This window comes from Calypte anna, chromosome 9 (genome assembly GCF_003957555.1).
Source record: "Calypte anna isolate BGI_N300 chromosome 9, bCalAnn1_v1.p, whole genome shotgun sequence".
Classification (NCBI taxonomy): Eukaryota; Metazoa; Chordata; class Aves; order Apodiformes; family Trochilidae; genus Calypte; species Calypte anna.
In genome coordinates this window covers 4,375,930-4,389,581 of record NC_044255.1, presented here as the reverse complement: position 1 = coordinate 4,389,581, position 13,652 = coordinate 4,375,930, and the positions used below count along the sequence as shown (strand labels likewise).

Here is a 13,652-nt window from a genome sequence, read left to right as displayed (position 1 = left end):
TGCAGGGTGCACCCCTGAGCTAAGAGGAAATTTCTGAGGTCTCATGAACAGAGACAATAGGTGAGGGCCAAAAAGGATCATGATGTCCTTAGCAGTGCTCAGGGTGGACTGACAAGCCATCTAGAGATGACATTTAGGACAGGAGCAAATGGCAGGCAGCTGAAGGGCTCCCAGGGTCCAGCCTCAGTAACTTGACCACTGGAGCTGGGGTCAGGCCAGTCCTGCAGCAGCAGCAGAACTGCCACAGGTCCCAGCTCATTGCTCCTCCTCAGAACACAGCTGCAAACACTGAGCCAGTTCCCTGCAGTAACAGAAGAGTCAGGGGTTGGACTAGATGATCTTTCGAGGTCCCTTCTAACCCCTAGGATTCTATGATTCTATGAAAGCTCAGGGCCCCATCCCTACCCTTAAAAACACCACCACCTGGCAAGACACTTTCTGGTAAGGGTTCCCCCCACTCCCCAGCAGCTCTGCAGTGGGGTAATCAGTGTGGACAAGATGTCTCTCTGGAGGCTGAAGAAGCACAGCCCAGGCCTGCTCTCAACTTGCAGGGGCCACAAAGAGCAGGAGGGCCCTTCACTGCTTTCTGTACCACCAAGGCAGGGCGAGTGCTCTGCTTCTCAAGCTGAGACAGGAGGGACAGACCTCAGAGCAAGTCCTCTGCAGAGGGTACCACACGTGTCCCCAGGCCCACAGGAGAAGCAACACTCACCTTTTCATTGTTGACAGTGGCCCAGGGGGCATCTCTCACCACAAAGCCCTTGGATGGGGCCTTGGACTCTTCATGTGAAGAGGGCTTCATATAGACCTGCATTGCCTCGTTGTCCACCACGTCTGCAAGCTGCAGTGACACAGCCCATTTAGGGGGAGATCTTGTAGTTCCTCAGACCTGCCCCCCTTTTCCCTCATCCCTCACCTCACCATGCTGCAACCTGTCCAAGGTCACCAGTCTGCCCTACAAGGACTGAACACTGTTTCTGCACTAGCTTTAGGGCCAACAAACCCTAACTGATGCCAGGTGCCACAAGGCAAGGATGTGCACAAGGAGGTGTCCCAGCATTACCATTCACTGTCCCCTCCTGGACAGTGGGGAAGTCCTTCACACAGCTAGTGTGAGTGGAAGTTGTGGATGAGGGCTACTGCCACCTGCACAGAGCCTGAATTCTTTGCATGATGCAGAGATAGAAAACACCAGAGAGAAATACTTCAGACATCCAGCCCTGTGGCAACATCTCCTTGCTAACCCCCACACAGATTTGCTGAATACTTACATATTCTTCCTCCAAGTTCAGGATGTGATCTATAGCTTCTTCCACGTTCTCAGGGAGTCCTGTCACAGTCACACAGTTGGGGTCAGGAGCCCCACTCTGGGGAAAGCGAATATCCACCTGCAACACAAGGAGCAGAACAGGACTGACATCTGCACATCTGAAAGGTCACAGACTGCCCACAAATCTCATCAGAGTCACAGAAAATCCCTCATCTGTTTACTGCTGCAAATCTGTTTAGGAACTCCATAGTTCAGACACTGGGAGATGAACTGGAATATACCTTGGTCCTGAGGGGAGATCTTACCACTTCTACAACTCCCTGACAGGAGGCTGGAGCAAGGGGGCTGTTGGTTTCTTTGCCCAAATTACAAGCAACAGAACAAGAGGAAATGGCCTCAGTTGTGCCAGGGGAAGTTTAGATTGGATATTAGGTACAATTTCTTTACCAAAATGGTTGTCAGGCCCTGGCCCAGGCTGCCCAGGGCAGTGATAGACTCCCACATCACTGGAGGGATTTCAAAGCTGTGTAGATATGGTGCTGAGGGACATGGGTTAGTGGTGGCTTTGGCAGTGCCAGATTAAGAGTTAGGCTGATGATCTTAAAAGTCTTTTCCAACCAGAATGATTTTATGATTCTAAGACACTACGAGCTCAGTCTCCTCCCTGCCTGGCTCCCAGAACAAGGGTGACTCACAGCTGAGGTCGTGTGGGGATGCTTTGGCTAGTGTCTGGGTGTGGTGTCCCAACAGCCCAGCTGGCCAGGGTGGCCTGGCCTAAGGACTCTGCCCGTGGTGACAGAGCTGGAGGTGACCAGGACACCACCGGCTTTTCTTCTGTGCCTGATCCAGCTGAAGGCGCTCAACAGGTGTTAAGACACCAGGACAAGATGTGAGGCTCACACTTGTGAATTCAGCCCCTAGCAAGCACCAAGCTGCTCCCAAGCTCTTAGCAGAGGAGCAAGAGGCCCCCCAGGCCCAGCCCAAACTGTGCTGCACTGCCCCCAGCTCACCTTGAACTCATCCATGATCTTGCGGATGGCTTTGCCGCGTGCGCCGATGATGCGCGCGTGAACACGATGGTCCAGATTCACATCCTCTGACACCATCTGCTCCAGCTCACCAACTATCTTCATGATGGCATCCCGGGCAGCCTCAGCATTCTTCTCATAGCCAGTTATGGTGATTTGGTCTTGGGCCTGGGGAAAGGTGTGAGAGATCAGGATCACAGCCTTCTCCCTGATGATCTCTTTCAGCCCCCCCCCCCCCCATCTTATCCAAAGGCAGTGCAGGGAGTTCAGGGCCCTCCAGGAGATGCTCAGAAACAACCATCAGCCTCCCCTGCACCCCCTCTGGTGTCTGACCTGGCTTTCATCATCCTTGTCAGGGAACTGGATGTTGACTTCGTGTTCTGTGCGTATCTGGGTGATCACTGCTCCCTTCCTCCCAATGATTTTGGGATGATACTTGGGATCCACAGTGACTGTCAGCTTGAAGCTTCGCAAGGCCTGAAACAGAAGCAGAGTGAGACAACAGCAGAGAACATACCGTGACTGTTCCCAGTGGTCAATCTAAGTCCCAGCTGTTCCTTCTGGCTTCTGAGATGCAAGGAATGGATTCTGCAGGGATACTTGAGTGTACATAGCTACAGGAGAGCACCCTGGACACCCATCTGCTGGGCCCTGGTGCTTTTGACAAGTTGAGCAGGAAGCCAGAAGTAGCAAACAACCATCCAACTCATCCCTCCCCTATTTATAGATCTGGGCTAAGGATTCAATGAGAATAGCTACAGAGACTTCAAGCTCCTCCCCATTACACAGTGGGGGGAGAACTGAGTGAGCAGCCACGTGGCTCTTTGTTGCCAACTGACCTAAACTGTGACACACCCAGAGGCCTTACCCGATCCTCCTGTTCAGCTTGCAGCTCCTTCACTCTCTCCAGCAGCCCAGCCTTGGCACGGTCCAGGTTGGTAGCCAGCCCAGTGATGGTGATGATATCTGACTGCAGCTCAGGAGCAGGGACCTGGATGTTCACCTGAGTAACAAGCAGTGATTGTCACTTTGTACCACTTGTCATGCCTATCACTGCAGACAGCTCCCACTCAGACAGCCTAAACCACAGAATCATGGCATGGCTGAGGTTGGATGTGACACCTGGGAGCTGTCTGCTCCAGACCCCCTGTGCTCAAGCAGGAGCCCCTGGGACCATGTCTTCAGCCATTATCTGTATCAGAATGCCCTGAAGCAAGACTTCAGCCCCCAAAAGTCCCTGTGCCAGCCAGAAGAGGCCAGGAAACAAATGCATGTTTCAGCAGCACTGTCTGCAGCCAACCTGCCTCTGCCCCAGGTCTGTTGGCTTCTGAGGAATTCTCCCAAATAGGCAGGCACAACAGAGGTGTTTCCCAAGGCCTAGGAGGAAAACCACTCTCACACTGGTAAGGAATCCCTGTAAGCACCCAACAAGTCATTCCACACTCATGGCATCAGCACTGATCATACAGCTCAGTCACAAAACCTGCCAACCCCTGGATCCAGAGACCAAATCGCACAGGCCTCATTTTCTTATTGCAGAGCCCTTGTTCCATGGTCAAGCCACTAAAGTCCTGAGTGTGTTGCCACTGACTGCCACCACCACAAACATGGTCACTACAGAGATTCTCCAGGACAGAGGAGACGAGAGGGAGGGCAGCAACTTACTTCAAATTCATCCATCATTTTGCGGATCCCACTTCCTTTCTGGCCAATAATGTAACGATGAAGATCAAAGGGAACTTCCACCTCAATGGTGACAGGAACCAGAGCCTGCAGGGGTGTGAGCACAGTTTATCTGTTGAAAGACTTCTCCTATCTTTCAGCTTGCCATATACTTGCCCCAGAAAATGAGTTGCTGAACTGAGGTACATTCCCTTGCAGTCAGGATACAAACTACAGGAAGAGAGAACAGCTGCAAACTGTGCAGATGACCTGCTTGGTGTTAAAGCATTTTTTCCAAACAAGCATCTTAAACCTCGCCCTTGGGGACAGGTTGTTTTCATATCCTTGGCTTGCATCTAGCAGAGGCTTGGAAAACATCACTAAAGCAGCATGGCAAGCTCTGCTAAAGTTAGAACCATTCAGCCTCCATCAGCCTCCTCTTTCCAGCTGTGCTCCTTAAAACAAGCATGCTTTGCTTTTAGGGCAAGTAACTTGGGGCTGCCTACAAAGTCTAGAATTGCAGGGTCAGGCACTATGATTCAAGCTGCCAGGCTTGCTGTCACAGAGCAATCAGAGAACTTCCCTTGAGTGGTACAGACCACCTCCACAGTTAGCATCAATCAGCACCCTGACTGAGTAGTTTTTATTACCACTAAGGGCTGCAGTCAGCTTCTCACATCAGGGCATCATCACATTACAAGGCTAAGGGGCCTGGAAAGTCACAGAATTGTATAAAGTCAGGAGTTGGAAGGGACCTCTAGAGATCACCTAGTCCAGCTGCCCTCCAAAGCAGGATCCCCTGGGGCAGGCCACACAGGAATGCATCCAGGCTGGTTTTGAAAGTCTCCAGAAGAGATTCCACAAACTCTGGGCAGCTTGTCCCAGTGCTCTGGGACACCCTCACAGTAAAGAAGTTTCTCCTGTTGAGGTGGAACTTCCTATGGTTTAGCTTAAACCCATTATTCCTTGTGCTATTACTGGGCACCACTGAAAAGAGATTGTCCTCTTCCTCTTGACATCCACCCCTCAGATATTTATAGACAATAGATCCCCTCTCAGCCTTCTTTTCTCAAGGGTAAACAGCCCCAGTTCTCTCCTTCATAGGAGAGATGGATCTTCCTTCGTAGGAGAGATGCTCAGGACCTTTAATCATCCTCCTAACTCTAAGGTCACATACCTGCAGTGCCTCCTTTGCTGCCTCACACTTCTCCCTGCGGCCAGAGATAATGATGATATCACACTTCTTTGGAGAGCTGGGATCTGCATCCTTCCCATCCTTGCCTTCCCCACCTTCCTCACCATTCTCCTGCACAGCTGGCTCTGTAACAGGGGCTAGAAATAGGAAAAGTCTCACATTAAGTGCAGAGAGTCCCCTCCTATGCTCATTCTCTCCCCTCTTCAGATCCTCAGGCTCAGCCTGAGCTTTGTCACAACAGGTCAGACACTACAGACAAGTATGGAGGAGGTTACTTCTAGCACAGGCAAAAGTTGCTTAGAACTGTCCTCTCTTCCTAAGAGGGCAAGGTTGGTGCTAAGTCCTGATTCAGGGATTCTGGAGGGAACACCCAGGGTCAGTTCATAGGTTTTTAAGTAGAACATCCCCAGTGATACGGAATGTAGGCTACACTACACTCATCTGATCACCCCAACAGCCATGCAAATATGTATTTATGGGTGTACCTGGGTTCTCCTCCCTGTCAGGGAATTTGATCTGGACACCATAGTCCCGGGTGATCTGCTGGATCCGGGATCCTTTAGGGCCCATAATGGAGCGGTGGAACTTTTGTGGGATAGTGCATTCGATTGTCACTTGAGCTTCCTGTGAGAAAGCAGAGATGCAGCCTCTTTCACAGCAGGAAACAGGATGCTTGTGCATGGTGAAATCCAGAATGGATATAGTGGTGAGTTAAAAAATAGCAGCTGCTGGCAGGAGAAGACCTGATCCTAGAATCACCAATTCTTTAATGAAGGCTGGAAGGCTGCCTCCAGCCCATGACAATGAAGGCTTCTGAGACTAAAAGCTCAAGTTCTCTATTACCATGAAGAGGAGGAAGTGTTAGAAGAAAGGAAAAAGATAAAGAAGGAAAGAAAGGAAGAGAACAGATTTGACAGTTGGCTGCTTCCAAAAGACAATACTAGCAGCACAGGAAACCCCAACATTTCCCAAGGCCAGGCATGGAGAGACACAAGAAGGCTCCAATCTTTTAGTGTCTAGGAGTACATCAAGGAAGAGTCTCCTATTTCTATTCCTAAAAAAGATGGTCAGAGCAGGCAATTCCTTCATACAGCACTGCCATTCTGGGGCCAGCTGTCACTCCCCAGGCTGGGATCTAGTCTGCAGGCCCTGTATGCTGACAGCAGAGCTTCAAACCCCAGAACTGCTGTGGGACTTTTCACATGAAGCATGGCTGTGCAGCAGGTGCAAGGAGGACACTGCTGAAGCAACAAAGTAGAGAAGAAACTTCCCTGCTACATACCAGGTCCTCGATGATCTCCTGGATGCGTTTCTTGGCTGCCTCCACACAGTCCTTGGCTCCCTTGAGGGTTACTTTGTCACTCTGGGTGCCTGAGCGTGGGAAGCTGACCATGACACCCCCGTACTCATCTGCGATCTCCCGCAGCACCTGCCCTCTCCGGATGACAAAGTGGCGGTGGTGCTTGGGGTCAACCACCATCGAGTCTTCAACCACGTTATCCTGACAACAGATGACAGCCAATCAGCCCTGCCTGTCCTGTCCTGGTGTCCTGTCCACCTGTCAGGCAGCAGGCAGCAGTCTGTTAACAGCAATCACTTTACAGCCTCAGCCCAACAAGTGACAGCCAGGAGGATCAGCTAACAGATGGGCTTAGGACAAGTAGGTCCTCCACACATTACACATCTTGCCACAGTGATAGCCAGGAAAGCAGGAAAAGTAGTTCTTACCAGGTTCTTGATGAGAGCCTCCAACTCCTTCTGTGCCTCTTTGACAGCCTCCTCAGTTCCCATGATAGTAATCAGCTCCTGATCTTTGTCCTCTGAGGTTGGGAAGATGATGCGGGCCCCAGTGTTGTCACGAACCTTACGGATGTTGCCCCCACCCTTGCCAATGAGGAATTTGTGGTACTCTGGCTTTGCACGGAGGTCCACGGTGTAACTCTTTGTTTGCTGAAAGGAGTCAGATACCCACTGACTCAATAATAACATCTCAATATACAAAAACCACACATCAGCATCAACAGTAAGCGTGTAGGTGTGTTACCTCCATCCTCATCCAGTGTTGCAAACGCAAGGTAGATGCAGCCTGCTGCTGAGCTCCAAAAGACATACAATGTCTCACATTAAAAACACTACCCAAAAGTTGTTCTTAGGGCTGAACAGCTAAATACAGTCAACATGACTGGTGAGAATATGATCAGAAACCCCTTCTTTAGGAGAAGGGTCTGACACACACAAGGCAGCATAACCATTTGCTAACTGTCTGTTGTAAGTCAGGCGCCAGAGACTTGTTAGAACATGGGCTGATCTTAGAAAGGTTTTTTCCTTGCTATTAAAATGGCCTGTCAGTCAGCCACAACTCAGAGCAAGCTCTTGTAACCCAAAGTTAAATGGAAGAATTGGAGCTGATCATGAAAATTCAGAGAACAAGAAAAAAGATACAGAGTAAGCTGCTTTGGAGCAGTGTGGATACCTTACAGCATTAAAACCAGAGGTAGGAAGCCTTAACCTCAGGCAGAGAAGCCAGACAGTTCTTCTCCCATGGGAAAAATTAATTGTCACAAGGATGGAAAGATAATTTTCTTTGAATTATCCAAACTGGCCTCAAATGCCTCAAAAGAGAATTAGGCTGTCTGATGCCAGAGGCTTCCTAGTAGGCAGGAAGAATCACTTCAACCCCTGAAAAGAAACAAAAGTGGCCAAAACACTCTGCCTCTTCCCCTTTGAGGCAAAGCTCACCTTCTCCTCTGCCAGGTGCAGCAGCTGTTTCTTGGCTTTCTCCACATCCTGGGCTGGGCCCCTGATGGTCACAGTGTCACTGCCAGAGCCCTCAGTAGGGAAGTGGATGTGGACTCCACCACACTCCTCCATGATGGAGCGGATGAAGCGGCCTTTGGCGCCAATAAGGGAATTGTGGAGTTTGGAAGGAATAGAGACTTCCACCTCTGTGATGTTGGCCTAAGAAAGAACATTATGAGACTGCCAGTCAAGGTGCACCCACTTTGTTCACATTTTAACCCCCACATTGCTAAGTTTTATAGAGCTGTGCCTGACCAGAGGGGTTTGAGGCTGACCCCTCCTGACATGTGAGCAGCCACAAACTTAGGTGGAAGAGTCAAGAACAGATTGACATTCACCCTGGTCTCCTCTTTGCCTTCCCACACTATAAGCACTTTTGTATTTGTCTTTTTTAAGTCCCTCATCTGCAACAGAACAGCCATTTTGACTTACTAGTTCCTTCTGGATAGCAAGAATTCTGTGGCGAGCAGCTTCACAGTTTGCTTTCTTGCCTGTGATAACAATTGTCTCCGAATTGCTGTTCTCTGCTGGGAGATCAATTTTGGTGTTGCTCTCTTCACGGATCTGCCAAAAAGGGAAAGAAAACAACCTCAGAGTTGTTTGATGTCCGAAAAAAAGCCCTTGGAGGTTATAGTTGACACCACCAATGAGCAGAAGAGAGCAGCCAGTGGGCTTTAGCTGCAGGCAGTGGCCACAATGAGCACTGAAGATAGGAAAGGTATCTCACCTTCTTGATGTTGGCACCTCCTTTCCCTATGATGTTCTTGTGGAATTGTTTGAAGATGGGGACAGAAATAGAAAAGCTGTTTTCAACCTGAAGGAGAAAGGAAGGGAGAACTGAAGACTAAACTGTCACAAAGTGAGGCCCCATCTCAGGAACCTGATAAACAAACTTTCAACAATAGACTTAGACCCAATCTCTATAGATTTGCAAGAATAAGCAAAGGCAAGTACTTTCCCTACAGCCATTTAGTGAGTTTTTACCCCTTTGCCCCCATTCAGATAGAACAATGGCCACAGCTCCCTCATCTTGAAGTGTTTCAGCCCTAGCCAAGCCAGTACAGGTCAGGTTTATACCAAGGTTATCCAGGCACATGGGAGAGAACAACAGACAGAAGTCTCCCTTACCAGGTCTGCCACCATCTTCTGCATGTACTTGGTGCACTTTTCCACCTCATTTTTGGGACCTCTGAGTTGGACGATGTCACTTTTGTGTGCAGGATCTGGGAAGTTGATGATAACCTGCAAGAGGTGGTCATTTATAGTCAGCTCAAGCAAATGCAAGAATTGCTGTGTCAGATCTATGGAAATGTTGGGGAGGATCCTACACATCCTCTGTCTCACTTGTAAAAGGGTAACTGTGTTAGCAGCCTCTGATGAAATCATACATATTAGCTAGAGAGCCACTAAATCTATGACTTCAGCAATGGTATCTCTACTACCCGAGTAAGAAATATCCTCTCTGAATTTCTCACCTCCTAGAAAGCCTTCTCACCTCTGGGAATTTCTCCCGGATTTCCCTGATCCGTTCGCCCTTCTGCCCAATGATGGTCCGGTGGAATTTCTGCTCAATGATTAGGTCCTTGGTGCGTTCATTTTCCTGATGAGAACAGAGTTTACATTGAGTTTTCAGCAGGAGATTCACATATTTTTATTCACCAGCACGGTCCCTCTTTTCTCCTCCAGAGAAAATCCACTCCAGGTTGGCAGAGAAGTGGTACCCAAGGAACAGAGGAACACAACGTGTGGAAAGGAACCTGAGATCCAAGTGCTTTGTGTGCAAGAGGGACACACTTGCATCAGGTCAGGAATAATGTAAGAGCCCAAACAAACCCTGAGGCCTCCCAAGCATCACATCCTGCTCACCATACGAGAAGCGAGTTCCAGCAGCTCTTTCTTGGCCTGTTGGACCCCCTGTGGGTCTCCTTCAATTCTGATCAGGTTGCTTTTCTCATTGTCCGGGGGAATACGCACAGACACCTTGTAGAGGTCCTTGATCCTGTTAACTTCAAGGCAAGGGCTGTGGTGACACAGTCTGCTAGGCCAAAACTTGGAAGCAAGGCAGAGTGGCTGTCACTGCCTAGAGGCAGTTTAAAAAGTAAACCAGCCTTTGAGAAGGGGACAGTGGTGTGGGGTTGAAACAGGGGCAAGTGCCTCTTCACCCTGGAGTTCAGTGGGAGATCTGTGCCACACAAGAACCTGTGCAAGTAAATACTGAGGCACCTACAGAGCCAATTGTTCACTTGCCAGAGCAAGGCACCAGTTTGTACCCGAAGCAGCACCCCATTTATATCAGAAGAGCATTATACAATTCTAATCCCAAACTCTTTTCTTGGGGAGAAACTCGCCACACAGATTTCCACCACTCCCAATCAGCTGCTAAAATGAAATTCACATAGAGGAACTTAAAAAATGCAAACAAAAATAGCAAAAATCCAGAGAGAATTCTCCAACCAAAAATACTAACAAAGTTCCTCTGGGGCATGGTAAAGTAATCCCCCCACTGTTCAGCTTCAGGACACTTTCTCACATGAAAGCCAACCCAAGGCCTCACTGCCCATTTGTGTCTTTGTGCCAACACCACTCCAGAAGAGCAGAGGAAATGTGATGGAGACAGCACACTGGGTGAGCTACGGAGCCCCTGATATCATCTATACTTAGTAGAGAGCTTTAGCAGAGGAAGGATGAGACAGGCACCCCACTTACTGTTAGCTCCATTCTTGCCAATGAGGTGTCGGTGGAACTTGTGGTCAACGTTGATTTCTGCGTAATCCATCCGGTTGATCTACAAAGAATGGGATCAAGCTGGGTGGCAACTGCCTTCAGAAGCTGCCCCCTGCCAGTACTGCCACAATCACTCCCCTCCTGCTATTGAGCAGAGCAGAAGCACTCTGATTTTGAGCTGAGAGCACCATGCTTGTGAAACATTTAAAGGGACTTATGTGCCTCTCCAGCTACAACTGGAAGAGAATCCTTCCTTCTCTGCATCAAAATATTTAAGACCTGCTACTGGTCCTACAAGAATGCTATGGATGAGCTTTGTAACCAGGGGCTTCATCCATCTGCCACACAACTTGTCTTCTGCAAATTCAATGTTGCTCCTCCTTCCCCCACCTTCTCATGTACTGAACTAGTAACACCAACTTACCAGATCCTTGACCATGACTTCAATCTGTTCTTGAGCCACATTCACATCTTCTGTAGGTCCTTCCAAAGTGATTTTATCTTCTCCTTCAGTGAATTCGATGTGAACCTTGGCAGACATCATGGAATCCAGTAAGAATTTTCTCAGATACAAGCCAAGTCAATGCTATTTGTTAGGCCTTCACCCTCTACCCCTGCCACTAAGAGATGCTTTCAGAAGTAGGTAACTTAAAATCTGTATCACAGTGTCTACAGCCCATGGCTCTGGTGGTACCCTGAAGTCTGCAAGGGCTTTGGAGAAAATTTGAACACCAAGCCTTTCTCTAGGTATCATCTAACTTGCCAGGGAGAAGCCTTGTTGAAGTCAGCACCTGCAGGTAGCCTACTGCATCAATTTGCAAAATAACAGCACATGAAGCTTCCTTTGAAGGACTCACCCCATAAGAATAAAATAGGTGTTGGCAGCAGCAAGAGGCTTTCATTAATATTAAGATCTGTGTCATTTCCTCCCTGGTTTACCTCACACAAGAATACACTTTTCTCTTCTACAAAGACTGATTTTTGCAGACCATATAAACCATAGATCCACAAACCATATTATTCTCCATCAGAGTGTACTTACTAAGCTAACCAGCTCATCCATACCTTTGGCATCTGCTGAGTTATTTTGGCCAGGTTTTGTCCTTTCTTTCCAATAATGAAACGATGAAGCCAGGAGGGGGCAGAGACCGAGGAGACGGTAAAACTGTTGGCCTGAGAGACAGAAAAACAAAAAAAAATATTGACAGGAAGCTGAACAGGAGGCAGCAGTGTGCCCAGGTGGCCAAGAAGGCCAATGGCATCCTGGGCTGGATCAGGAACAGCGTGGCCAGCAGGTCCAGGGAAGGGATTCTGCCCCTCTGCTCAGCCCTGGTGAGGCCACAGCTTGAGTCCTGTGTCCAGTTCTGGGCCCCTCAGGAAGTTCAGGAAGGAGATTGAGGTGCTGGAGCAGGTCCAAAGGAGGGCAACCAGGCTGGTGAAGGGACTCGAGCACAGACCCTATGAGGAGAGGCTGAGGGAGCTGGGGGTGTTGAGGCTGGAGAAGAGGAGGCTCAGGGGAGACCTCATCACTCTCTACAACTCCCTGAAAGGAGGTTGGAGCCAGGGGGGGGTTGGGCTCTTTTCCCAGGCAACTCTCAGCAAGACAAGAGGGCAGGGTCTCAAGTTGTGCCAGGGGAGGTTTAGGTTGGAGATTCGAAAGAATTTCTTTCTGGAGAGGGTGATCAGGCATTGGAATGGGCTGCCCAGGGAAGTAGTGGATTCTCCGTGTCTGGAGATCTTTCCAAAGAGCCTGGATGTGGCACTCAGTGCCATGGTCCAGCAACCGCAACGGTGGTAAAAGGGTTGGACTTGATGATCTCTGAGGTCCCTTCCAACCCAGCCAATTCTATGATTCTATGATTCTGTGAAAAACAGGGAAGCTGTTTGAGGGCAGACTGGGAGAGGTCTTCACAAAAATTCCATTCCCGTTCCTATGCTGCACTCTCAGTATGGACTTCTAAGTTTCATCTCTAGCAGCCCAACAGAAAGGACCTCTCCCCTCTCCCCACCACCTGTCTGTGCTCACAGATGAATCTCTAGGGGACTCTGAGACAAGGCCATCCCATCTTGTTGGTACCTTTGCATAAACTTCAGTCAATGCTTGCCCAAGTTTCTCAGGCTCGCCTCGCAGTATCACCGTCTCCGAGCTACTGTCAGTGGGTGGGATCTCGACAGAGACTCCAGTTTTCTCCAAGATCTCCTGCAGGGAATTCCCCTTGGGGCCGATGACATACTTGTGCTGGGACTTCTTCACCTCCACTGCAATGGTAGTAGTCTTCTTTTTCTGTAGGGGCAGAGGCACTGGGGCATCAGTCACAAGGGGGCAGGAAAGAACAAGAGTGAAAGAAGAGGCACAAGATGCAGTGAAACTCTGCACCCAGGAAAAAGCAAAGCAGAGGTGAGCAGAGTGGTGTTGCAGTACCCTCTGGTGCTTAGAGAAAACCTGTGCTCAAAACTTCACAGGCAGAGGTACAAAACCAGTCTTCTGGGTCAACCTAGCTGGGACACTACAAGGGAGAAACCACATATGCACCCCCCCTTGCACAACTGGGCTCAATGCCCAGCTGCCTCCCAGGCAGCATTCTGACAGAACACACCACGTAGGCTACCAGGCTATAAGCTGATTATCTCTGTTGAAATCCAGACTGATACAAATAGAGAACTAACCATGAAGAAAACCAGCCCAGCAACCCATAACAAGGATATTCATAGCAATGTTGACTGTGGAAAATACACTGGAGTGAAATATACTCATCAGCAACTTCTACTTATGTAGCAACTTTGGTACTGTTAGCTGGCCACCACTGTAGACTTCACATTTCCTTCCTTAGTAGCACCTGTGTGAACAAGAGCTCTTTGTGGTCTGCTAATTCCTGTGACACAGGAAACCAAAAAATCTCTCACCTCCCTGGTAGTATCACCCAAAGTTCCACTCTGCTAAATGTAAAAGCTAAGATCCAGAGCCTCCTACTAC

General features: G+C 49.1%; 1 protein-coding gene across 2 annotated transcripts in view; it reads right to left on the bottom strand.

Annotated features, from left to right (window-relative positions):
- Window positions 1–13,652, bottom strand: part of HDLBP (high density lipoprotein binding protein) — a 39,185-nt gene that overhangs the window by 2,414 nt on the left and 23,119 nt on the right. For both annotated transcript variants that reach the window (XM_008500844.2, XM_030455978.1), the window contains exons 8-27: window positions 12,756–12,962; window positions 11,744–11,851; window positions 11,103–11,207; window positions 10,661–10,739; window positions 9,821–9,960; window positions 9,450–9,554; window positions 9,083–9,196; window positions 8,682–8,768; window positions 8,387–8,518; window positions 7,895–8,113; window positions 6,884–7,105; window positions 6,438–6,656; window positions 5,641–5,779; window positions 5,138–5,292; window positions 3,964–4,068; window positions 3,167–3,301; window positions 2,632–2,775; window positions 2,281–2,466; window positions 1,272–1,388; window positions 713–841 (exon numbers count right to left, since the gene is read on the bottom strand). In XM_008500844.2, coding sequence (XP_008499066.1) covers window positions 713–841; window positions 1,272–1,388; window positions 2,281–2,466; window positions 2,632–2,775; window positions 3,167–3,301; window positions 3,964–4,068; window positions 5,138–5,292; window positions 5,641–5,779; window positions 6,438–6,656; window positions 6,884–7,105; window positions 7,895–8,113; window positions 8,387–8,518; window positions 8,682–8,768; window positions 9,083–9,196; window positions 9,450–9,554; window positions 9,821–9,960; window positions 10,661–10,739; window positions 11,103–11,207; window positions 11,744–11,851; window positions 12,756–12,962 — 2,847 coding nt within the window. The remainder of the gene's footprint in view (window positions 1–712; window positions 842–1,271; window positions 1,389–2,280; window positions 2,467–2,631; window positions 2,776–3,166; window positions 3,302–3,963; window positions 4,069–5,137; window positions 5,293–5,640; window positions 5,780–6,437; window positions 6,657–6,883; window positions 7,106–7,894; window positions 8,114–8,386; window positions 8,519–8,681; window positions 8,769–9,082; window positions 9,197–9,449; window positions 9,555–9,820; window positions 9,961–10,660; window positions 10,740–11,102; window positions 11,208–11,743; window positions 11,852–12,755; window positions 12,963–13,652) is intronic.